The sequence below is a fragment of the Populus trichocarpa genome, chromosome 2, assembly GCF_000002775.5.
Source record: "Populus trichocarpa isolate Nisqually-1 chromosome 2, P.trichocarpa_v4.1, whole genome shotgun sequence".
NCBI classification, from domain to species: Eukaryota; Viridiplantae; Streptophyta; class Magnoliopsida; order Malpighiales; family Salicaceae; genus Populus; species Populus trichocarpa.
Window position 1 is genome coordinate 146,825 of NC_037286.2, and position 11,892 is coordinate 158,716.

At 36.9% G+C, this 11,892-nt stretch overlaps 2 protein-coding genes across 2 annotated transcripts; both read right to left on the reverse strand.

Annotated features, from left to right (window-relative positions):
- Window positions 1-228: 228 nt before the first annotated feature.
- Window positions 229-1,176, reverse strand: LOC7474538 (uncharacterized). Its single transcript, XM_002301853.4, has one exon. The coding sequence runs from the start codon at window positions 977-979 to the stop codon at window positions 335-337; it is 645 nt and encodes a 214-aa protein (XP_002301889.1). The 5' UTR covers window positions 980-1,176; the 3' UTR covers window positions 229-334.
- A 5,292-nt stretch (window positions 1,177-6,468) lies between these two features.
- On the reverse strand, window positions 6,469-8,322 carry LOC7474539 (protein RGF1 INDUCIBLE TRANSCRIPTION FACTOR 1). Its single transcript, XM_002301854.4, has 5 exons — window positions 8,152-8,322; window positions 7,969-8,053; window positions 7,661-7,861; window positions 7,346-7,561; window positions 6,469-7,210 (listed from the first exon to the last, which is right to left on the reverse strand). The coding sequence occupies exons 2-5, from the start codon at window positions 7,969-7,971 to the stop codon at window positions 6,914-6,916; spliced, it is 717 nt and encodes a 238-aa protein (XP_002301890.1). The 5' UTR covers window positions 7,972-8,053; window positions 8,152-8,322; the 3' UTR covers window positions 6,469-6,913.
- Window positions 8,323-11,892: the final 3,570 nt, after the last annotated feature.

Below are 11,892 nucleotides of genomic sequence, written 5' to 3' on the forward strand. Positions count from 1 at the left end.
ATATATATAAATCCCAGTTTAAGAAATGGAGGTCTTCATGTTTTTTTAACGAAAAATTACCGGGTAGCATGGAGAGAATTAAGTTTATATGCTCATCAAAGATGATTAAGTTAAATCTCTGCAAAATTGATAGTTATCAAAAAATCAAAGCCATGTATGCACCTGTACGTTTATGTGTTTTACATGGAATGTGTTGCGAATTGAAAGTTATAATAAGAGATGTAAGAAATCAACAAAAAATACTGGTGTTTTTTTCTTTGTTCTTCAAAAATTGGATTGCGTTCCTCTTCGTAATCAAGGTAAGAAGGAAAGAAATTAAGAAATGAAAGTTTAATTAATTAAGAGCGATCCCTTCATAAATGGTGGTTAATCTAAGCTTAAAGGAACGAACAGCCAATTTGGCTCGTCTGGAAGTATATTTCTTAAAACTTCTATCAGAACCGGATCTGGAAAACCCAATGGCAACGGAATCAGCGGCCCGCTGCACCTGTGGCTCATGTTTTCGTTTCTGATAGATAACATTATGTTGCTGGTGGTCATGATCAGGACTGACCAACAATACAGGAGAAATCCGGGCCTTCTTGCCGCGACGGGAACCACCTTTCTTAGAGGAGTTTTGAAGGGCCAAGCTAGCTTTGACAGCCAAAGCTGCCATATCTGAAGAGGCTAGCCTGCGCTGAAGCTTTGAATTAGGAAGCACAAAATATATCTCATCGGCATGGAGAGGGACGTCCGAAGCCAAGACAGGAATGTATTCATCGTATGAAAGATGGTCGGAGTTGCAGAGGAACCAAGATGAGGACGATGAAGAAGAGGAAGATGAGGACGCAATTTCAGACCGAAGAACTTGAGAAACGAAGGCAGGAAGATAGTATTCGCGAAGATCACCATGAATTGAAATAACTTTGGCGGTCTTGGGACGAAGCTGCTCATGAGATTCATGATGGCCCAAGTACGAAGAAGAAACACAAGCACCCATCTGTCGTTCTTCTTTTCCAAAGTAATTTTGAGGGCGGGCTGTAGCTGTTCTAGAAAAGATGTGGAACGCTGGAAATGGTTATTAATTCGCAACTGCTAGAAGATTTGAGAAGAGGAGGAAGGAGAGATGAAGCGAAACAGGCTGTCCGTGCACAAGAGAGAATATGAGGGGAAATTGTGGAACAAGTGGTAGCTATAAAGCTATTAATAAATAAATAAATAAATAGATAAGTGAGGAGGCATTTCTCTGCTCTTTCTTTGATGTAAACAGAGAGACGTCGTCAGCAAGTCCGTCATGAACTAAACAAATTCCTTTCCGTTGCTATGACAAATCTTTCTTGTCAAACACACACAGCTAGCAACTGTAGCACTCCACTCAGCAATGACGTGGTCTGCGGCTGGAAGCAAGCATCCACCATCAAGTCAACAACTCTGAGTCTCAGGACAGGACAGGAAGAGGAGGGCTGAGTGGACCAACCAATGCCACCGCGGATGCTAGCCCGTGACAATCATTACTGTAATAATACTACTACGACTACTGGTTTTCTTTTGCCCACAGAATTTTGAAGTCTGATTTTTCCAGGTGTATGTACAACAACGGGTATAGTCTAAAAGTAATAACAGCCCAATACAGTCCTACTTTTTGTTCCTAAAATAACACCTCTATTCTCTTTCTCACCAATCCAATTGAAACTAGCTTTTATATATATATATATATATATATATATATATATATATATATATATATATATATATATAAAATGTATAGAAAACGTGCATTTATTAGGTTCCTCCGGAAGGAAACATCAACACCTCCTCTTTTTTGCACTATCAACCCTGCTCTTTTTTTGGTTCGACAAAAAAAAAAATCTATTTTATTCGTCACCGAGCATTCTCTTCATATACTGTGTGTTATCTTATACATATCATAGAGTGCATGCCACACACACAGTGCGCACCGAATCTCAATGATATTAATAAGCAGCCAAGCAGGCAATGCCCAGTTAGGAAAACTCGTCGAGAACTGCCATAAATTTCAATGGGCGTATGTAAAAGAGGAAATAATATTTAAATATTCCCACAACGTAATTTTCAAGTAATATGCTACGTACAGCTAAATTATACATCAACAAGTATTGTGCGAGTCAGTTGGCGCTGGCCTTGCTTGCATCTTAATTCCCAAACAATTAACTGATGATGCTACACAACTGTCATGCCATGCAATAATTAATACCCACTGATCGAGTTCAGATATATTAATTATTCCACTACAAGCCTGATCACCTCGCTTTGCCTGCCTCTTGTTTTGTGTTTGACATTGCAAATTAAATACATATAAACAAGGGAACACAGGGCTTCCCAAATAATGAAAAAAGAAGGCTTTCTTTGTATATAACGTGTCAAGCCAAGTCCATACCAACGAAGATTCACGATTTAGCCGTTCTCAACGGGGTCAAAATTATCCACCACGCACACCACCGTGGTTTCAAACAGAACCGCCATCCAAGACTTTCTTTTGCCCTCCCGAACGGTTACGTAACGTACAATAACTTCACCTTTTCTCTTCCTTGTTCTTCATTTTTTTTTTAACTCTAACATTATTTACACTTCATTTCAAAAAAAATCATGCGCCAGTTTTTTCAATCTTTAAATAAAAAATATATCATATGTATGGATATTATAACATCTGATTTTTTTTTAATTATAAATGTCATAGAACAGAAAAATTAATTATTCCCTGCTTGTTTAGCTAGGATTAATTTTTAACTATATATGATACAGATTGGACGATATTCGTCTCCAATTTAATATGGCTGACCAAATACTTTCTGATATTTTCACTCCTGTTATCTTATATCTCCAAATACTAACAAACAAGGCCTAGCTAGTTGGATCTCGAAGTGAAAGTTTGTCGGGAGAAGCTTTTTAGCTCCGTGGGGCTCCCTTGCCCTCGGACTGTGGTGATGGTTAGGCCAGTCCAATAAATAACGGGCCGTGGAGGCCCATTTGCGACACTCGTATGCTTTTTCAGAAAGGTTATAGCAACAGTTGAAAGCTAGATGGTTGTTTGTAAGAAGATGTTCTAAAAGTCGCAATTATTTCATGTCAATCAAGCATAAATATATGTAATGCAAGATATATAATATACTGAAACCTGTCAGAACAGCTCCTGCCAAGCCTTGTTTCTGTGTCTACTACGTACGTCTATCTATATACAGGAATCATGAAAATCTAGTAAAAAAACTAATGTACAAAATAATGAAATGATTGTATCGTAATCTTATTTCCAAAGAATAAAAACACAGTGATTGATTTATGCTAATCCAGATCGAAGTCATTGAACTGTGCGAGTTGCTATACCTAAACATAGAGATTTTCTGTAGTTAATTGATTGCTTATTAGATGTAGTCGACTTGGAAACAAATGTGATTAATTTGATAGATAGATATTTGTGGTCAATGGAACAATCTCAATTCAACCCGAATGAGAACAAAAGCAGAGGTTGGAGAGCTTACCAAAGAGGCAGAGGGTGGAAGACGACACAACTAATAAACTAGAAACACCGAAAGCAACACTTGTGGAGGGAGGGTGGGGTTGATTGTAAATTCACGAAGGGTGCTTTATGGGAAATGAGAAATGACGACGTGTGATGCCAAAGGCAACACCACAACCCAAGAGCCTTATCAACAATGTGATCTCACGAGGACCATTAGTTTATTCTCTCCTGTTTTAATCTGATGATGAGGATCATGATCATGATGATCACGATGATGAAGGGCCATTCACTCAGTGTATGTATCGATATAAAAATCCAAAAACTGAAAGCAGGTTAATTAGAGCAAGATATAGGAGAGGGTCGAGGAGGAATAAAGCCAATTTGCATTATGCACAGTGGCACCCATTAGGAGAACGCCAACTTGCGGGACATCATGCATGCTATCTTTTTAGTCAGGATAGGTTTGTTTTTGAAAAACAGTTTTTGAAAAATTATTTTTCAAATTTTTTTATATTTATTTGTTATTAGAAAAGTTGGTCAACACAAAATACTTTTCAGTCAAAGAAAAATTTAACTTGGTTTTCAGGAAAATGTTTTCCTGTAAAATTTGGACGGAAAACATTTTCCGAGAATTATGAAAAATTTATAAATATCATATTATTTGCTGATTATATCAAATTTGGTTTTCAAACTTTTGATTGCTATATATATATATATATTTTGTTTTGAATATTAATTTTTCAATTTCATCTCTTAAAATTTAATTTTTATATTAATTTTGGTCCTTATTTTTATAATTGTTATTTATTTTTTCCTTATTATTTTTTTATTGAAATTTTTTATCTATCAAATTTGATCATCATTCTTTTGATTGTTACTTATTTTATTTGAAATAATTTATGAAATGTTAATTATTATTATTTTAATTTCTTCATCTTTTTTTTAGATTTGATCTCTATTATTTTGATTATTATTTATTTTATTTGAGATAATTTATGAAATTATATTTTTTTTCAATTTCATTCTCATTCAACTTTTTAATTTGTAAGATTTCTTTCTTATTATTTTAATAAACTTGAGAAAAATAAAACATTAATAAGTTATTTTCCAGCTTATTTTTCATAACATAACCAAATACTAGAAAATATTTTTCAATTTATTTTTCATTACACTACCAAACATTAAAAAATAATTTATTTTTCTGAAATTTACTTTTAAAAAAAAACTATTTTTTTTTAGCAAATAAACGACCTTAGTTTCTTGACAGACAAGGAGAACCGAAACTGAAGCGATGACATTAGTACCGATCCTTTCTACCTCCTCCGTCTCCTCTTCCTCGTCGCACAAGTGGCTGAATATGGCCCCATGGCCCAAAGGGACGGGGCATGTGTCCACCCTAACCATGTAGTGAACAAAACGTGGCACTCCCTTAGACGTCTAATGACTAGGCACCGCACAAACAGACAAAGCAGCCTCGTAAACTCTGGCCTTTGCCACCAAGTTTGAGCTGATTTCCTTGGAAAGTTGAACCTTGGAAACGTCACCATTACTTAGCTTCGTCCTAAACCTCAATAAGACGAGTTGCAACCGTCTTTTTGGCCCCCAATAATCCATTAAACAATCAATTTAGGGAGTCTCTACTTCGATTTTTCATGGAAGATTATTATATATTACGAAAGGGATACTGCTACTCCTACGACTCCTGTTAAGCTAAAAATATTAAGTGGAGGGATAAGAAGGGGAAAGGCACAAATTGATGAGTGGGGAGGTGGGCGAAGGAGAGTGCGCTCAACGCAGCCTTTCAGATTCCTCAAGGCTCTCATCCACTTATTTTTTTATTTAATTAATAGAGAACAGTGAAGGATGATGGTGAAAGATTGGGATCTTAGGAGCATCTGGAGATGGCTGTCCTTGTCCCTCCGAGCATTTCGTGTCTCCTAAGCTTTTCTCTGATTTGAACACCATCCCATCTCAAGATTTTAGACTACTAATTCATCCGCTTTTGATTTTTGTTTTTACCGTTCTAAGCAACTTGCAATATCTTTAACTCCCTTCAAACCCCTCTTAATTTTCAGGCTCGAAACGTACACCTCACAATACACTATTACCTGGCAAATTGGCTTGACAGCATATAATCACTCCCTTTGGGAATATCATCTACCAAAAGATTTAAGGGCCTGCTAATCTTATGCGGCAACAGCGTTTCAAGAGGTTGGCCGTGCAAATAGCATGAAAAATATGCCTTTTTACGATCAATTACCGTTCAAAACACGATTAGCCTCGCAGACAAACATCTAGTTAACAACAAAGTGAGAAAAAAATCTAACTGTGTTAACTGGAAACGGCGACTCAATGAAAATACAATCGATGATGTGCCCATTTTGTTAGGGGGATTGAAAGAGATAGTTGAGGTTTGTGCTGCCCATAAAACAGAACCCACCTTCGCATCAAGCCCAATTCCTACGTGAAAGCGAACCTAACATTTAGCACAGAGAAATTTGAAAATGTTAAAAAGAGAATTATACTTTATGTACCCTCCTCCTATTTTGGGTGAGGAAAACGGAAGAAAATTAAGCGTAAAATCAATCAAGAACCATTAGACCATCTTTTTCATCTTCAGGGATGGTATCTTATTTTTTTTTTATAACAGGAATGGTGTTTTATTGCTCTCTCTCTCCCCCATCAAAAAAAAAAAAAAAAAACGAAAAAGACGTATGTGGTCTGCTTTACATCTCGAGAATCTTTATCTAAAACTTGACCAGGATGGCTGTACTTTCCTAGCTACTCCATCATATTCATTACAAAATCATGCATGTATAAGAGAAAACACACACAGACACAGCTCTACAATTCACAATGGACCCATTAATGACCAAAATAAGAAGCTGCCAGCTCATTTTTCCATGCAAATAACCCCACTCCCCTGTATGCATAGACGAAAGGTGTCTCAGATTGCACATATATAAATATGAAATAAAAGATCACAGAGGAGATGCCGGAACACAAGGTATAACTTTAAATATCACTATCCACAAGGACAAACCACGGTGTTCTGTATACATTCCATGCTATCATAATGCCCACTCCTTTATTGCTCCCTTTCCAACAAATCCAAAACCCCACATTTATATATTTATATGTTATGATATGTACATGCATGGATATGGTAAAATTCCTGACCCAGAAACTCAATTCCAGCAGTAATTGCTAAATGTCTATAGGAAGGGACCACTCCCTTACTCCAAAGCTAGCTACTAAAAACACACCACCTACCATCCTATTAGTATTTACACAAGAAACTTGAGATGTCCCTAAATTCCCCCACATCCCACTTCCTCCTTGCCGTCATTTTTAGAATTTCTTTTCGTTTTACTGCTGGTAAATGCTAAATGTTTTGCCAATTCTTTTAATGTTTTTGGTGGGGAGGGTTATGGAGTCTTAAAATGGGGCACGATGAGGTATACCCTTTCTTCTCCTTGCATTACGATGATTGAAAAGGGGAGGAGTAGCCGGAGAAATGTTGGTAGCTGCATCATCACCAGAGCTCTCCGCACCATCATTGTTGGAGGAATAGATTGAGAGCCCGTCCATCAAACGATTGAAAGCATGTGTTCTGCGAATCTTCTTTGGGGTTGAGGACTCATCTGATTCCGACCCACCAAAGAACGGATCCCTATTTTGCTTCAATTTTAGCGCAAACGTAAGGTCTGGGTCACCCCGCTTCATGCCTCCCAGCTAACAAAACGCAAACAGCACTTTACTCGAACAAAAAATGAATATTGTATTAAACTATCAAAACAGAGCAGTAGAAGAGAGCAGAGCAGAGAACCGATTAATAATTGAGAAGGGAAACCATCACAATTAACCTACCTTGCATCCAAGTGAACAGAATCTGAATGAATCAAGGAGACTTCGACAACAAATTTCACAAGTGTTGGTGACCCCCTTTCCAGGCCTTGGCTGAGGGCGCTCATTGAGGAACACAATCTTGGCGCTATTGATGATGTAAGTCTGTACGCATGATATGTCTATGTACTTCTGTATCTCATTTACTCTCACCACATTATGGTATGAAGATCGCCTTATCTGCAGCAACCCAAGCATTCAACCAGGTTGTCATTCAATCAATAAATCAATTAATCAATCGAAAAATTCGAAGATAATATGGAGACAGAGTCGACAAACCTGAACAACACGGTGATCTCTGTGATAAATAAGACAATAAGAACAGAAAGCATTTCCCATACAATCTAAGCAGAACATATTACATTCACTCTTATTGGATTCACCATGAACTGCACAGGGAATGAAATAGCTTGCTCTAAGCATGGGTATTAACCATGGTGGACCCGTGTCGTGGTTCCTCATTTGCCCAAATGGACTCACCTGCCATCAATTATCACAGACTCGAATGAGTAAACCCCAAGAACACGGTAACAAGAATGAAGAAGAAACAGAGTAGTAGAGACAGAGAGATGCCAAAATGAAAATACCATGACTTTGTAATCACTACTGGTATCGATAAAGATTCAATCTTCTACAACCTCTGCTCCTGATGACTATATAGATAATAAACAGCTGCCAAAAAAAAACCACCAGAAAAGTCATCAGCAACACATACTACATGGAAAAGATTATGTAAGAGAGACACTGATTCATCTGGCTGGGACACAAACCTCGACAAGTTGGGGTAGAAAGAAACCGCCACGCCGATCGAAGAAAGCAAGGATTATTGATTAAGAGAAGGGATGCTGAGTGATAATTTTTATATATATATATATATATAGGAGGGTGCATGTGCCTTCGAGAGAAGCACTGGAAGAAGAAAGATACTCGGTGATGGAAATGAATACATATATGATATTAATATTATAAGGCCGTCACAAAAACAGCGCATATTTTTATTTATTCATATTTTTATTTTACTAATATGCATTAACAAAAAAAAAAAAAAAAACAGTGAGAAAGAAAGGAAAGTGAAAATGGGAGCATGGAAACGTGCCCACATTTTCTAGCAGTGGTATATATCGACGGACTTGAAGAGGGACAGCAACACCCAGATTCCCATTTGCTTTATTCATACACGTCCGATCACTTTCCTTTTCTTTTCTAATTAAATTCAAGGCACCCCTCGATCAACCTGTGATCTCCAAGCCCAGCCTTCTGATTTAAGTGTGTTTTCCATGATTATGATTACAAACACACGAGTTGACGGCACCTTTTAAGTAATACTTTTACCAGATCTCACGTGTGATGATAAGCATATGTATTTACGAGTCAAACCATGGACACGTGGAGCCAGCATAAAATTAAACCCGGATGGTGCCTTGATAAAAATCGGTCACTCATTCGATACTTGATGACTTAGCTTCTCATCCAATTCACTTGTTTTAAGACTTGAATAAAATTCATTTGATACTTATGACTCAGCTCCTTATCCAATCCACTTGTTAAAAATTAATTTTCTTTTATTAAATTTTTATTTTTTAAACAATTTATTTTAATTGAAATAGATTAACTTAATTTAATTTACCCATCTCACTCATGATATCGAATTTTATAAATAATAAAAAATTAAAAGAACCGGTTTTTTTTACCATGCATCATCTCATAAAACATTATTCACAATAATATTATTTTTTTTACATTTTATATATATTTCTATGTTTTTTTTTATCTTTTAATATTTAGTTTAGTAGCTATTACTATTTAAAAAAAAAGTAAAACTATATACATACATACAAAAATGTTTAAAAAATAGAGCAAATACATTTAATAAGTAATAAAACGAGTTGCCATATCGTGTTGATATGATATCATATTGTTGAATAATATATAATTATCTTAGCAAGATTTTCCTCGATATATAATCTTGTTGTTTTTAATGATATCCTCAGACAAAGAGAAAAGGAAAACTTCCTAGATTTTGCTATTAAAACCCTGTCCATGCTAATTGAACTTTTATTTCTTTTCTGAGTGTGAAATTAACCGATCTGTGATCGACAATGAAAGCAATGATAGTGTTTTTTATTTTCCTTTTTTTTTTAGTAATAAAAGTAGATTCTCAATGTATGGAATAAATTTTAGAAAGAGTTGATGAAATTGGAAAGAAAAAAAGAAGCAGCAAATCCTGGGACCAAAGTACTGAAAATAATGCTCATAAAGGCTCAGAATTATGAACATGCAAATCCATACTCAAAATCTAGACCACCCTCTACCCCTCAGTTTCCAAAAACTAAAACCAGTAAGAACATGGAGGGAGAAAGGGGACCAAAGTCAACTGGTACTAGGAATTTTCTTTGATTAACTCTTTATTTATGCCTTGTGATGTGAATAACATCTTATGTCTACCTCTCAGTGGTAGAAGACCGGAGGACCAGCTTGCTTGGAGGGGGGATAGCTGGAATATACTCAGTTCAAAGTGGGTACTATAAAGTTTATGGTAAGAAATTCCGAGCAGAGATTGTTGAGAATACAGAGGCATATGTTGGAATAGAAATTGAAAGTTGAAACCATGATCACCAAGAGTGAAACACTTGTTATGAAGACTTGGACGTGGTACCATACCAACAAATTAAGGACAACTTGGCCAGAGGGGGGTGATCATTGAAGGGAGATGCTACCGCCGTGGAGGAGAACCCGAATCAATTAATTATCTTCCCGGAAGGTGTGATTAATATGGCGATGATCTATATGTGTGAGCCGTGGGTTATGGTGCATGGTAGGTCAGAGATGGCTAGAGGAAGCTCTATGTTGCGAGTATCAACAAGCTAATGAAGTCTCTAGGCAATCTATGTTGGCATTAGCTGTACATTGATTTAGTTGAGAATTTGTAGGAGAAAGTTTAGTAATTGATTTATTTCATAGCTGTAAAAACTATTTTTTTTTCTTTTAAATTATTAAAAACTGTTATTGTAACAATAGCAATAAACACAAAAGACGATGGCAACCCCTACTGACTTAGTGGAACAAAATCAACAAGGAACCGCTGCTATCCTTGAAGATTTAACCACAAGAATGACTCAGGTTTTGACACAAAACCAGACCCCGACCTCTGCAGTGACATATGATACTGCTACACCGATTATTATCAAACTTAATGGAACGAACTACGCTCTATGGTCCCAAATCGTCGAGATGTATATCTCTAGAAAAGAACAGAACATGGGAACTTATTCCGCTGCCAGAAGGGAAGAAGACAGTTGGGTGTAGATGGATTTTCTCCATTAAGCACAAAGCAGATGGAACAATTGAGCGATACAAAGCAAGATTGGTAGCCAAGGGATACACACAAACGTATGGAGTGGACTATCAGGAGACGTTCTCTCCAGTAGCAAAACTAAATACTGTTAGAGTGTTATTATCTTTGGCAGTAAATTTAGATTGGCCACTACACCAATTTGATGTCAAGAATGCCTTCCTTCATGGAGACCTTGAGGAGGAAGTGTATATGGACATCCCACCGGGGTATACCTCATCCCCTACCGCTGGAATTGTTTGCAGATTACAAAAGGCTTTATACGGGCTGAAACAATCACCACATGCTTGGTTTGGCAGGTTTAGTATGGCTATGAAAAAATATGGTTTTCAACAAAGCAACTCTGATCACACTTTGTTCCTAAAACAACGACAGAAAAAGGTAACTGTCTTGATAATTTATGTGGATGACATGATCATTACTGGAGACGATACAGAAAAAATATATAAGTTGCAGAAACATTTGGCTACTGAGTTTGAGATGAAGAGTTTAGGAGGACTGAAGTATTTCTTAGGGATTGAAGTGGCTAGGTCAAAACGAGGCATATTTCTTTCACAGAGAAAGTATGTGCTAGACCTACTAACCGAAGTAGGGATGCTTGATTGCAAGCCAGCCGACACCACAATGATTCAGAATCAGAAACTTGGGGATTTTTCAGAGCAAGTTCCAACCAATAAGGAAAGGTATCAACGACTGGTGGGCAAATTGATTTATCTATCACATACTTGTCCAGATATTTGCTATGCTGTCAGTATAGTCAGCCAATTCATGCATTGTCCAAGTGAAGAACATATGGATGCTGTAGTAAGAATACTTCGTTACTTGAAATCAGCTCCTGGAAGAGGGCTTCTATTCTCCAAGAACGGTCATCTAGAGGTTGAAGGGTACACAAATGCTGACTGAGCAGGAAGCATATCTGATAGAAAATCTACGTCTGGATACTTCACGTTTATTGGTGGCAACTTGGTCACATGGAGGAGCAAGAAACAAAAGGTAGTTGCCTTGTCAAGCGCAGAGGCTGAGTTTCGAGGGATGGCAAAGGGACTATGTGAACTGCTTTGGCTCAGAAGATTATTGTCAGAAATCGGTTTTGGTCCCGAATCAAGAATGAACCTGTATTGTGATAATAAAGCTGCCATTGCAATATCTCATAACCCAG